Source organism: Toxorhynchites rutilus, chromosome 1 (genome assembly GCF_029784135.1).
Source record: "Toxorhynchites rutilus septentrionalis strain SRP chromosome 1, ASM2978413v1, whole genome shotgun sequence".
In the NCBI taxonomy this organism is placed as follows: domain Eukaryota; kingdom Metazoa; phylum Arthropoda; class Insecta; order Diptera; family Culicidae; genus Toxorhynchites; species Toxorhynchites rutilus.
Genome location: NC_073744.1, coordinates 175886380 through 175901373, shown reverse-complemented (window position 1 = coordinate 175901373; position 14994 = coordinate 175886380). Strand labels below are relative to the sequence as shown.

The 14994-nt window shown below is 38.9% G+C and overlaps 1 protein-coding gene across 1 annotated transcript; it reads right to left on the bottom strand.

Moving 5' to 3' along the window:
* Positions 1 to 12852: 12852 nt before the first annotated feature.
* LOC129761602 (uncharacterized) lies at positions 12853 to 14730 on the bottom strand. The gene is made up of 4 exons (XM_055759338.1): positions 14617 to 14730; positions 14223 to 14319; positions 13730 to 13876; positions 12853 to 13670 (listed from the first exon to the last, which is right to left on the bottom strand). Exons 1-4 carry the CDS (start codon positions 14617 to 14619, stop codon positions 12853 to 12855), a joined length of 1065 nt encoding a protein of 354 aa, XP_055615313.1. The 5' UTR covers positions 14620 to 14730.
* Between the last annotated feature and the right edge of the window lie 264 nt (positions 14731 to 14994).

The window sequence follows — 14994 nt, the reverse complement described above, 5'->3', positions numbered from 1 at the left end:
CATTATATCCCACATGATCAGTGTTCAAATTTTCGTTTTCCCCCCATATATTCCTGTTAGACGTAGTCCTACGTCAAAAACCAAATCGAGGATAAAAACGCACAAATGTACTCACAAACAAAGATTCACGTCAAGTTTGAACACTTTTCTCATAGATGAATGACAACAACTTGCTTGATTGAAATTGTCCGATTTGAATTTTCTTGATGAGAAAGCGCAAAAAGAATAAGAAGAAAACAAACTATCTGTCATTCAGCTGGCTCCTCTCTCTCAGGTTATAACCAAGGCGTTGTACTATAGGTGGACCACAATGTCAAAATTGCTGTTCGGCCATTGCTCGTGAAAAAACAAATTTGTTTACAAAACAAATCGTATCTTTTGGTGACAAATGCATTCGTTGGCAAAATAGCTGCTCGCGCTTTACTGTAACTAGGTAATGTTCTGGATGTCTATGATAACAATTTCTCATAATTGCTTCTATTTTTTCAGATATGTACAATAAGCGGTCTGATCCTAACAGTTCAGAAGGATGTTTTTAGTATATCTTTTCGCTTCTACCCGTGCAATCAATACCAAGCAAGATGTACTTCTGTTTGGCTCCCATCGGCGGGGTAAATAGTACTATCAGCTTGCGGCGATGGTGACAAGAAATAACGCTGATTGTGACTCCACTGATTTTGCTCAGGGAGGAGGTGAATGCTGTGCATATACCGGGAAGGAGATTACCAGATCCAGAAGATCCTGAAAGGGCTGTTACAAGTAATTGGTTTTGCATAAAGGCTAGAGCAAAAGGAGGTTGACAATGATTGCAACAGGTTCGTGTTTACTTTTTAAATTAGTTGTCTTTTGTGTTGCTAATTTGCCATATATTACAGGAATGTAACCGGTTGCGTTGGATGTTTTAATCAAGGGAAATCCTGAGCCTAGAATTTTGTGTTTTTTGTTTTGTAAACACCGTGGCTATAAATATGTATAGATATAAATTAAATTTAAAGAGTGCACTATTTTTCACGAATATTTATTTGATTTTTTTTTTCTTCAGTTATTTTCCTCAGCGAGTTCATATGAAACCAGAACCACACAACCAAACAAAAGAAAAATAATTCTGAAAGCTACGTCTCGCTGCTCGTCTCACGTCTTGTCATGAAAGTGTCAAGAACGAAACACCTATCAGAGAAGAGAAGTGGAGAGAAAAAAGTGGCAACGATTTGTGGCATCAAAATGTAAACAGTGAAAAAATTGACAGATGGTTTACGCTCTAAAAATTGAACATATTGTTAAGATGTCTCTAAGAGGGTGGGAGACATCATATATAAGGTGGGAGGTTCGTATATAATGTTAGCATCATCATGATAAACACGGCGAATGGGATAGAAATTATGAACTGAAAATTGAATAAAATATACATATACACGCTGAAACGCTGTGGACAAATATTATAATGCATTTTTATCGGCTTATGTATAATGCATTATCAAAATAAACCCATATGTATTGTAATCATAACTTGCTGTTCTATTCATAACAACATTTATGGTCGTATTCCACCAATGATGACAAATGTGTAATTTACGAATGAAGCTTCGCCATAGAAACTGTACATTGAAAAAAAAAATTAAAATGTGGTAAGAGCATCAGTTGATATATTTTAAAGCATTCTCAATTCTCAAAAAAATTGAATGATACAATAATTATACGACTAAATAATGTATGTACGCTTAAAAAACAACTTAAAAATATGATTTCTGAATAAATTTCTTTTTTTTCAGGTTCGAACACACCCCGTAAAAAGCCATTTTTAAAAATACCCTCTGTTGGTATTGTATCTAGAATTTACAAGGTAATGAAACGTTAACGTCAATTAGTTTTGAGTAAACAGCTTTTTAGCTGCCGGGGAAATTAACACCAAACTATATACTATATATATTCCATGCCAATTATTGTTCGTAATTGTTCTTTATAGTTTTCATTCAAGGGCGCTACATTTTTTTATATTTTTTCTCGAAAGCTGAGGATTTTTTAGACAACATATCCAAAAATGTGTCCTTCGTTTTTAAATTATGATTTTTCAAATTTAACCAATGGTTCAAAAAATCATGTTTCTCCTTTTTTCCAAAAATTACGTTTTTCAAAAATTCATAACTTTTGATCTACTGAACCGATTCAGATAATCGACATAGTTAATTCAAGTCAATAATTTCACACTTGCAAAAAATTATTTTTTTTATTTATAAAAAAAAACAGATACAATTATTAATCACGAAAACAAAATTAATTTTTTTCGCAAGTGCAATATTTTTCCAAAAAATTCTAGGCTTTAATTTGATATATCTATCATCTGAATCGCTCTAGCAGTTCAAATGTTATGAATTTTTGAGAATAGGAAAAAGGGGAAGTAATTAATATTCCGAACTATCGGTTAACTTTAAAAAATTATAACTCAAAAAAGAAAAAAAGAACATATCTAATTTTGAGTTAAAAATCCTCAGTTTTCAAGAAAAAATATAGAAAAATATAGCGCCGTTGGTCCCGAAACCATGTAAACTATAAAAACGGATACAATCAAGAATTACAAGAAAAAAAATTAAAATTTCTTGCAAGTTTGACATTTTTTCCAAAAATGACTAGCTCATTAACTTCAATTTGATGTATCGATAATCTGAATCGGCTTAGTGGTGCAAAAGTTATGAGTTTTTGATAAAAGTCATTTTTGGGAAAAAGTGAAAAAAATCGAATCACCCCAGCAAACATTAAATCGTATAACTTTGCATATGATAAGTTACATAAAAATTCGTATCAAATCACAATCGCATAAAATATCAATCAAAATATCGATCATGTATATCTAAACTCGCATAAAATGCAAAAACACGATTTTCCATGTCATCGATGGATTGAGTGGTAACATTGTCGGATCAAATCGCATATCAGTCCAAAAAACATCGCACATCGTTATATACGGCTTTATATGCGTACACAATATGGCATATACGTATATAGCCTCAACTTTTGCGTGTATATACTAGTTATATGCATCATATATCATACAAATGTGTCTTGGTTGTATGTATATCGCCTCCAATTATAGCTATTCATACGACTTAATGTTTGCTGGGACCCAACAAAAAAATAATACAGGTTCAATATTTTACCATAACGAAAACAAGCTACCAATTTTCACGAAAATCTGAAAACCACTATATCAGTTTGGCATGGAATGGCTGCAATAATACTGCAGTAATACTGCAATAGTTCACAAATTTCAAAGTTCGCGTTTTCCTTGTTGTTTTTCATGTCTTTTAGTGCGGCCATAATAACAATTAAGATTACTGCATTTGGATTGATGGTAGAAAATATCATTAACTTCCTTGAATAGTAGATGTGATATAATCCACTTTATATATGTATATATATTTATAAATATTTTCAAACGAATACATTTGTACTGTGCCTTAATTTTTTGATTTTAACGTTCAAAGACTCTTCAATAAAAATGGCATTGAAAAACTGAGTAAAACTGACATACAATTATGACGGATGATTGCTTTTTGATTGACGCGTGCTCCAATGGTAATGGTAATGGTAATGGATTAGAGAGACTTTAAACTCTGAGAGTTCATTCGTCTCTTGCCCTTGAGGGCGGGAAATTTAACTGAAGGAAAACTAAGGAAACTATTGCAAAATTCGTTATTCTCGCTCGACTCAGTCCTAGTAACAGCTATGGATGTATGTCGTATCGCCGCACCCTACACGGCTCTGGGGCCAAAAACACAACCAAACAAATGGAGCAGGGAAAAAGCCCCTTTTAGTGTGCTTGACGAGCTCGCTTCTAAAAAGGGCGTAAAAAACCTGCTCATCTTTTGCTGAAATTAGAAGAGAAAACAAACGTAATTTTATCAGTATAGGTAAATTTAGTAATTTGACATTAGATCTGATCGAATAAACCTGTATCCTTTAGGAAATCGATGGTCCTTTTTTCCTCGACGGCGTCGTCCGATAGTGCTGTCCTTATGGTGTCTGCAACCTGAAACTTTATTCTTGAAGCATTAAATTTAGGGCATGTGATTAATATGTGTTCCACCGTGAGTCTTACATGGCACGACTCACATAGTGTTGGTGCCAATCTACGCATGATAAATTTGTGTGTTAAAGATGTATGCCCGATACGTAAACGTGTCAGACATACTTGAGTAGATCGGAGAATACTATCCTTCCAGGGAAGGGTAGTATTCTTGATCCTTCTTAAGAAGAGGTCACGGGAAAAAAACCAACTGTTCTCCCAGCTCAATCTGAGGGATTGCATGACCCATTTGATGGTGTCATTTGCTGGGTGGGAGGTGGTCCATAGTTCGGAGAGCCTACCCTCCTTGGCGAGACGATCAGCCTGTTCATTACCCTGGATTCCGCAGTGCCCTGGGACCCAGCAGAAAGTGATGTCCTTCCCTGTAATTTTTTCCTCAATGCTTTGAATCCAAGGGTGTTTACTATCGTCGCTTTGTAGCGCCCGTAATGCACTATAGGAATCCGAGAAGATCACCACTTTACTGTCGTTATCACAGAGTGATGTCGCGACAAGGAGAGCGGCAATTTCCGCGGAGTATACCGAACATATGGAAGGCAGTTGGAATTTTAGCTCCGTGTTATTGGCAAAAACTCCAAACCCTGTTAGGTTTCCATCAAAAGACCCATCTGTGAAGATTTTGTGGTGGGTGTGATACTTGTTATGCAGGTGGTTATTAAAACAGGCCGTAACAATGCTGCTGGCTTCCCCAGCCCTGACAGCATTTTTGATTGACCAGTCGATCTTTGGCGGATGTGCATGCCATGGGCGTTGACCGACTCTGCTTAATGGGGCAATAGTCGGGAGGGTGACTTGGCTAATATTTTGCAGCCAAATGTTGGCTCTGGAGTAAATGGATAGAAGATCCGGGTCTTTCTCGGACGTCCGGATGGCTTTAGTGGCTAGGATATTTGTGAGGAAGTGTTCGAAAGGAACTACGCCGGCCTCCACAAGCAGAGCGTTTATTGGGCTGGTCTGAAGGGCTCCTGATGCATATCTAATCACATTATGGTAGACAGGCTTTAAGTAATTCAAGTGATCCCAAGAGGCACGGCTGAAAAGTTCGATGCCGTAACGAATTTTAGAGAAGATAATGCTTTTGCCTATGTTGTAGATGGTTTTACGAGAACTCAAGCGGCATCGGCCACCTAGAGCATTCACCAGCCGCAGGCGGCACTTCATACTAGCTTTAGCATTTCTGAGGTGTTGTCCGAAAGATAGTTTACTGTCAACTAGCACTCCGAGAATTCGGACAGAGCTGACTCTCTTAATAGGCCTGCCATTGATTAGACATGTTCTAAACCTTTTCCTATGACCTTTACGTTTGCAGCAGTGCATTATATTAGACTTCTCTGCCGAAAACTTAAACCCGATGGAATTTGCCCAGTTACTAACCGCCGAGATTCCTTCCTGCAGTCTTCTGCGGGCCATTTCTGGGAAAGCATTTCTTGCCATCAGCAGTAGATCGTCTGCATAGGCCAGTACCTCGGTGTTTTTAGGGATAACCTCTAGAACCGACTGCATAGCAACGAGGAAAAGGGAAACTGATAGAACCGAACCTTGTGGTACTCCGTTTTCTAGGCAACGGTGATCCGAAAGTACTCCTCCGAAGTAAACTTGAAAACCTCGATTGGTGAGGAAACAGCGAAGAATGTTGAAGAGGGAGCCTTCAAAACCCCATCGGTGGAGTTGATCGATAATGTTATGACGCCATGTGGTATCGTAGGCTTTGGCTAGATCGAGTGAAGCGATTTCGCTATGTTGGCCCTTTTCGATAGTTTCTTGAAGGAAATGATCGAGTTGACTGAAGTAGGTGCCCGTACCTTTACCTCGGCGGAAGCCATGCTGTCTTGGGTCTAATAGTTGGCATTCTTCAAGGGCCGTCCTAAGTCTTCGATTGATCATTCTTTCGAAGACTTTCCCTAAGCAGTTGAGAAGGGTTATGGGACGGAAGTTGTTCGCGGTCCGTTTACTCTCCTTCACCTTTGGGATAGGTATTACCAAGCCCGTTTTCCATGTATCTGGGAAATAGCTGTTAGCCCAACATTCGTTGTATATCTGGAGGAGTAGAATTTTTGCATGAAGAGGTAGATGCTTGATCATCGGATATTCGATTCCGTCAGGGCCAGCTGATTTGCTTTTGGATATTTTTATTGCCCATAACAACTCGTCCAAAGAGAACTTATCGTTGTATTTGTGGACCTGTTCCGAAGCAGGAGGAAAAACTTTAAGTTCCGCCTTCGCCTTAATAGCTTTGAATTCGTTGGTGTAGTTGGAGGTGGCTGAAATAGTGGCAAAGTGTTCGGCTAGGTGGTCGGCTATGATGCCTGGATCTTCGGTGAAGGTGCCATTAATCACGAAGGAATAGCAATTTGAAGCTTTCTTGCCACTAAGTAAGTTGACCTTGTTCCAAAGTTCAGATGTCGAAGTATTAGGGTTGATGCAGTCGAGAAATTCCATCCAACTGTTTTGCTTGGCTTCGGTTATTACCTTCCTGGCTAGAGCTCTAGCCGTTTGGAAGTTGGTTAGGGCAATCCTTTTGCAAGCGCTTCCATCAGGAAGGCGTCGTAGGATACGGAGGGATTTCCTTCTCCTTTTGATGGCCTGTGCAACTGCATCGTTCCACCATGGGACAGCCTTTCGGCCGGGTTTCCCACTGGTACGGTGGATATTTTGTTCAGCCGCCAAAAAGATGGCGTGGGTAAATTCTTCCACGGAGCAGCTTTCATGTTCGGAAAGTAAGCTGTTGATTGTGGATTCGAAGCCTTCCCAGTCGGCCGACTGGTATATCCACTTCCTGCGCAAACGAATGTTTGGGTTTCTTGACAGGGTTCGGATGTGGATGGGGAAATGATCACTACCTCTGAGGTCACTATCAACTGTCCAGCTCAACCTGGGGGCGAGGTCCCAGGAAGCAATCGTGATGTCAATGGCCGATGATGATCCGTGATGGATATCTATCCTGGTATGACGGTGATCGTTAAGTATGATGAGGTTTAGTTTTTGGACGATTCCCAAAATTGTTTTACCTCTTTTGTCACATTTGTTTCCTCCCCATGAAGAGTGGGAGGCGTTAAAGTCACCCATCAGGACGAATGGGTGCGGTAACTGTTTGATGGCATCCGTAAGTTGAGTTTCAATGTCATTACTGTGCAATGGGGGAATATAAATGGAAGCAAGGGTTACCTGTAGAGGTCCCTTCAGTTGTATAGCACATATTTGTAATGATGATGTTATGGGGATGACGGTATGAGGAAGGTCACTCAGGACAGCGAGACAGGCTCCAAAAAGCCCCGAGGATGGTCCTTCCTTAAAATACCAAGAAAATTTGCCGCTAAATGACCGCTCTAAGAGCGATACATTGATTTTTTTAGCTTCTTGAAAAGCCAGTGTTAGTGGGAGATGTTGTTCCTCAGCTAACATTAGCTTAATTTCATTCATGGAAGTGGATAGCCCACGCAAGTTCCATTGAATAGCAAGTTTTCGGTTGGGTGTTTGGTTACGGGACGAAGGGTTGCTGTTAATAGCTATAGGAGTGAATTTTAAAAAAGAGAAAAAGGTAAGTGGGCTGAGGTAAGTAAATAGGGGTTCGAAGATGGGAGAAGGGTATGAGATTAGGAATGGGTAGATTTGCTGGATATGTTCTTCAGTCTAGGATCATTTTTGGAAACGTTGGCAATTGATTTGTTGCCAGGTGGGGTGGGTTTGTTTGAATGGTTGGATTGGTTGGAGGTTTTAGTTTTGGATGCGGTGGTTGGTTGGAATGAAGTGGATGGTTGGGGGGAAGTGGATGGTTGGAGGGAAGTGGATGGTTTGGATTCGTTGGCTGGTTGGGTTGAGTTGAATTTTTGGTTTTTGGATTTCTTCCTATTGGATTCTTTTCCTCTAAAAATTTCCTCTTCTGATGATTTGAATTCATCTGAGGTTGACCTTTTGTTTGTATTTTTCCTCTTGTTGGAGGGGGTAGTTTCAACTTCCATAGAAATTTCTGGGTCGGATTCTGAATCTGACGAGGAGGTGCTGAGTTCCGATTCCTGTGGATTACTGGACGGGATTGGAACTGCTTTTTCTGAAGAAGTTTGCTTAGCCTGATTGCAGTTGCATTTGCATTGAGAACAGCCTGTATTTTGAATTTTGACTAGTCTCTCTTGCAGCTTACTTGCAAAGGAAGGACCATTTTTGTTTTCAAAAATGGATTTAGCTTCCTTATAAGACACACCTTGGTCAATTCGGACTCTGGTGATGTTATCCTCTGCGATCCACGCTGGGCACTTCCTACTGGTAGAGGCGTGATTTCCCTTGCAGTTCACACAAGAGGCAGGTGCATTGCAGATAAAATTTTTAATTTTGTCCTTATCGTTACTATTTGTGTTAAGTTCAGGGTGGGCTACACCGCAGTTACGACAAAGCTGGATTTTTTTGGCGCATTTTTTGGAAGTGTGGCCGAAAGCGAAGCATCCGAAGCATTGCATCGGGTTTGGATAAAAATTCCTGGTTGGAGCACGGAGGAATCCGAAGTTAATTGCTTCAGGGATAACTGTTCCGTTAATGGTAAGGATCATTGTTGAAGTAGGAACTCTTTCCTTCAAGACTGGGTCAAATCGTAGGATTTTTTTAACGCCGATCACATTTTGGTCGGCTAGTTCCGTTAGGAGGACGTCTTCGTTTAAGAACATTACGTCACGACAGGACACAACGCATTTGCGTTGGTTCAAGGTGGGATGGTATAAAATTTCGATGGGTGTTTCGTCGATCAGCGACTTTGTACCCAGAAGCAATTGAACGAGTTTTTCATCTCGTAAATGTAGCGCATATTGCAGGCGATTTTTATCGTCGCGTTGAGGTTTCGCGTCTTTAAATTCCGTACCGATCACTCCTTGGATCGATTTGGAAACGGTGAAAGGATTCGATGGAAGAATGTTACCTTCAGTGGCTCTCAACAGTAATATTTGCAAGTTGCCACCAAAAGGATCAGCCCATCTGGGCAAGGTACGAGTGGTGGTAACACCTCTGTAAATATTGGTTGGCCTTCCGGCGCCGGAGCTGCTGGAAGCCATGATCGGGGCCTGGCTATATCGAAATACAGCCAGGCGCGGAAAAATATTCACGAACCAAAGTAGATTATACGACGTGCGACGGGGGACGAAAACGGCGGAGGACAGTAACGGCGGGGGACAATGCCGACGCAGTTACAAGAACAAACACCGAAATCACTTGGCGGAAAAACACTATTTTTAAAAACACTTGGAAAAAATCACTTTTTAAATGTCAGTTAAATTAAAATCAATTTGGGATATGTAGTAAAAAATTATTTTTTTTAACCTATACCCTTTGGGCGTCCTAACTCTCACTAACTCCTGGTATTAAGAAAGGTTTGGTCACTCACCGATCGTGTTGAAGAACCACTCCTAATACACCACCAAATGGTAGTGTGGTAGCGGGGAAGGGACCGGATACCGCCGACGGCAGGGCAATCGCCGCAGCGGTTCGAAGCGACGAAGCGAAGAAAACCTCTCTCCACACCTCCTGAGCTGCTGATGATTGACGAGTAGAAATTGCGCCAAAATCGCGCGTCACTGGCAGGAAAAACGTTGCTGATGAGACGGGCACAAACAGCGGGACACGCAAGGGGCAGTGAAAACTGCCGGTCAAAGTGGCCAATCCGACCGAACCAACTTCCTGAATGGCCGTTGGGGGCTTCTCGGCTGCTTCCTCCTTTCCTGATGTCCGGACAACTGTTGCTAAAAGAAACGCTATATTAAGGACCGAACACAGCTTTGAAAAAAGCTTTGCATCCGGTTGTAGGAGAAAACTTTTATTTCTATGATTCTCTTTTAGAATGGCGCTAAAAACATAACCGTTGCGGTCGAGTGTCAGTAGCACCATGGTGCTCCAACTGTCGAAGTGCCAATTAAAAGGCACTCCAACTAAAAAAGCGCTATAAAACTACTATAAAACTGTGAAAAATATATAAAAAATATACGAAGACTCTTTTTGTCGTTTATGAGTTTGTTCTTTTTAAGTTACTACTAGGCATGTTTGCGGATTAATGGAAAGATATGATATGTTGATCCTTGATATGAGAATGAAAGTTAACAATTGGAAAAAAAATAAAATTCATGTGAATGGAGACGATTTTTGTGTACAGCACATGCCACGTGGGCCTTTTGCTGATTAAATAAGTAAGATTTCTTCCAAAACGTCATAATTTTACAACCATTGAGTCGATTCCAAAAATCGTAATATCAAATGAAATCTTATTCTTCTATGAATCAACTTCAATCTGTCATTCAAACAAACTCAAAAATTAAATACTACATAAAAACTTTAATTATAAAGTTTAGAGAATTTGCGACTTAATTTTCTACAATTCGCTCTTTCACACCAAATTTCTATCTTGTCGCAATTTCAAACCTCTCAAAATGATAGGTCAAAGAACGAAAACCGAAAAATTAACAAATAATGGGGGGTAAATAATAAAGCAAAGGTAATCATGGATTTTTAATAGATTAATCTCATAAAAATATAGACAAAACATTCCTTTTTTAATTTCTCTTTCAAATTTTGATAAAATTACACTGCATAGTTAAATAAGGGCAATATTAATATTTTAATAAACTTATGTAATTATAAACATGTTTATATAAACCTTCCCATCTTCTCATTTTTCATTAAAGACCTTGCGTCAAGACAGCTAGAAATCCATACACTCTCAAATCAAGTGTGCCTGAAAAAATTATATTCTTCACGTAAACAAGCGATGAAAATGTGGACACTGTTTAGTCAGTGAATTGTATGGAGTTCCACTGCTGTGCACCTATCCTCATCTTTCCAAGGTATTACCACAGATGAGGTTCTTACTGAAATTACGTCTGCTTCATGTAACTCGGTTGGAAATTATGAAATTCCACTGAAAATATTAAAGATGTCTCTCTCAGTAACGCTACCGTACATTACTGATATTTTCAATTGTTGTGTCACGACATCAACTTTCCCAAGCATGTGGAAAATTGCTAGAGTAGTTCCGATTGGAAAGATTGATAATCCTGTAAACGAGTCAGAGTACTGACCAATTAGCATACTGCCAGCCATCTCTAAAATTTTTGAAAAGATTCTTTCAAACCAGTTGAACGAATATTTAAATAGGAATGAACTACTTTGTCGCTTACAATCAGGCTATCGTAAAAACTGCAGCGCCACGACCGCCTTGATAAAAATTGATAACGATATTCGACGCGCACTGGACAAAAAGATGTTAACTGTATTAGTACTGCTTGATTTCAGTAAAGCGTTTGATATTCTATAAATCATCTGTTACTTTACAAAAAACTTGCACGCTGTTTTATGCTGCATGAATCTGCTGTTGCATTGATATCAAGCTATTTGTCGAACCGCTCTCAATATGTTGACTTCAACGGTACAAAATCTGATATTGTCCAGGTTGAAAGTGGCGTACCTCAAGGGTCGATCTTAGGCCCTCTACTATTTTCCATGTTCATAAATGACCTGCCTAACCGTATGAACTACTGCATGGTTCACCTGTATGCCGATGACTGCCAGTTATACCTATCAGGTAAGCTGAATGACTTAACGAACATTGTAAACATGATCAACATTGATATTGAAAATATTATTTCTTGGAGCAATAACAATGGACTAATCCTCAATGCTTGTAAGACTCAAGCTATAATTTTTTAATCAAGACACATGGATGTACATATGGAGCTCCGTCTGTCAAAATGGATACCAAGAACATAAGTTACTCGGAAGTTGTGAAAAACCTAGGCATCTTAACGGACAGTAGCCTAAACTGGAAAGCTCAGACTAATGCAGTGTGTCAAAAAGTGTACTATGCGATGCAGACCTTGGTGGCTCTCAAACAATTTACCCCTCAGCATATCAAACTGAGACTTGTTCGAGCATTAATCATTCCACTATTTGAGTATGGAGATGTACTTTATGCCAAATCAATGAGCGAAAATTTTCGCAAATTGCAATTGGCTTTTAATTCAGTTACCAGATTTGTGTATGGACTCAATAGATTTGACCATATCTCTGAATTTTCAAAATCAATCCTCAACATGCGCTTCAATACATGCAATTCTCAACACATGAAGTTCGAGCTCTATGAAAAAATTATCTCGTTTTACAGCATACGAAATTTTGCTCGTTTTGATGGTGATTTTGATTCTCTCGCCCCTCACCGATGATCGCTGGGACAATCACCCATATTCAAGAAACCGAATTCGCGTTGACAGTGCGACGGTAGTGCCTCCTGGTGTTGGCAGGTGTTGGCTTCTCATTAGGGGGCAAAACATAAACAAACCGCCAAACCGAAAATATACAAATTTGATACAGTGATTACTCATTGTAATTCTTTGATTGTGTCGTCTGCTGGTTTTAGGAATCTTTCAAACAGCATATTACGGTGAATAACGAATATTCTGGCCTCATTCAGCGTTTGTAGGAGGCAGAAAAAATAGGCGCATCTGGAGGACTGAGATTTTAGGGTAATTTCTTTAATAAAATTATGAATGAAACTTGAAAAGAAATGAAGTGCTGTTATATTAAACAGTTCTGTCAATTCATTTTCTTTAATAATAAAGCGAAAAACATTACGATACAATTCATTTGCAGTGCAGTGCTTCGTGGAGAAAGTGGCCGAGTGGAAGCAAAGTGAACCTTGCAACGAGCCTTGTGATGAAAATATCGGGATTCAATCTATAACACCGCATTCTAGTAAAGTGGTTTGTATAGTTCCTGGATGTCGTACACGGAATGGCCAAGGATATTCATTCTGCTACTCTACATTTTGTTATGAACATAGTTAGTTGCAACTGTGCGTAATATTGATGATTTTTTTTCAAAACATTTAATCTTGTAAAATAGGGAAGAAAATCAATTAAATCACTCAATGATTTATTTTCCCCTTCTTTTGGACACTTAATTTCTATTATTCTCCCTTCGTTTATAACAATTCCGTCAGGAGAACATCCCAGCCATGAAATATGTGGGGGTATTACGAAACCACAACTCCAAACGTTTTTTCTGTAGTCTCGCTCATATGCTGCTATGGCTTTTGATTCGCATCGGATCCCATGTACGATTGCTGGTGTTGAAAGATGTTTCGGTGTCACCATACTCAGGATTTTACTTTTCCAATTTTTGTTCTTGTCGGGTTGATTTGTGTAGTATGTATACACAGAGTATGCACTGGATGAAGTGATGCGCCGGCTTCGTTCTTTTTTCCATTGCGATGATACTCTTTGTTCTATAGTTCTTGTACATATTTTCAAAGACTCGTATTCCGATACTTTCACATTAATTTCGAAATGAAGTTGCAGATCCTTTTCTAACGGACCTATAAATTCCATTATTTCACGATCGATCATCGTGAAGTTATCAGGATGAAACGATCTTCTCAGGAAGGATTTAAGTAGACTGCAAGTCATATTTTCTTCAATAGAAATTAACGAATCAATGGATTCTGTAGAATGACTTTGCACATCTATATCGAGAAGTGTATTCAGAACATCAGATTCATCATTTTTGTCAATATTTTTCATTTCTCGTCCTTTCTTTTCGTATGCCAGACCGCTTTCAGGGAATCCTAATAATTAATAATTAAAATTTTATTTTAAAAAATCGATCAATAAATTGGAAGCAAACCTTTCACGAAAAGCTGAAGAATGTTGGTACCCTCATCGTGAGTCAAACCCGCCGGCGAGGCAGCTTCAGTCGTATCTTTTGTATTCGTCATTTTTTTGCAGAATGCGGTCAATGGTGTTGTCTTGTACATATCGTCAGCAACTTTTTCTGCAATTTTACCCCACTTTTGTTGCAAATCTGTTACTGTAAGCAATGAACCTAAACCTAAAAATAGAAAAATTGATTTTTGCCATTTGTATTCAAGAAAATCACAAAAAACACATTAGAAGATGTTTTAAAACGGCCATTATGTGTTTGCATTTTCCCATTCCAGCTTTGCACGAACACTGAGAAGACCACTTTTCAAAGGAAGGTCTGGTGCGGATGGAAATTTTGTGTGGATCAGCTCTAGGTGATGATGACTTCAAACAAGTCGCAAATATGGTAAAGCCGTCCTCGTGCACGGTTTGAACTCCGACAAGAAGCAAGTGGTTAGCTTGAAACACTCGTTCACCTTCGACTATCAACCTGCTTCCTCCTCCGACGTATTGAAAAATATCGGCAAGCTGCAAATTTACCGTCATCATCGAAGAGTTTATCGCATTGGATGCCTGTTTAAGAAAGAAATATTAAAGGTTTTCATTAGCTTTTCATTGCATTAGAAATATTCCGGAACTATTTTTTGTTCAAATCGCACTAAAGTAACTAAAGATTTTTACCACAGATTCAGGAAGAAACATCGAAACATCGATTTTCATTCATAATTTTGATTCGAAACGAGAGATGAAATTCCAATTCGCAAATCATACTAGTTTTTGAATATTAATTATGGACGAACAATACAAGTACGATTTGCACGAATGGTGAAAAAAGATTATGCATATGGTATATGATATTTTCTTACTCACCATTTTTGCAGAAAGCTATAGAATCTCAAGATAACTTTGAACAAAAATTATAGTTTTTCTCACTGCGTTTGTTTACGTTTCACCCCCTAATTTGAAATGTCAAACTCAATGCCGTCAACGCGGATGTGATCAACTTTTGCATTCTGCTATCCGTCCGAAACTCAAACCTAATCGAGATATGCAAGTAGTGATCCCCGATAATCGTTCGATTAATCGATTAATCGAATACTTCATACAGAAATCGATTATTAATCGAACGAATACTGCACAACCAACAATCGAAGCGAACGAATAATTTAAAATGTACGGCCGCTACAGTTTCATCCTGAAATTCAATCATTATCTTTGACGCTCCCCTTATCTCGTAAAAGAAGCTCA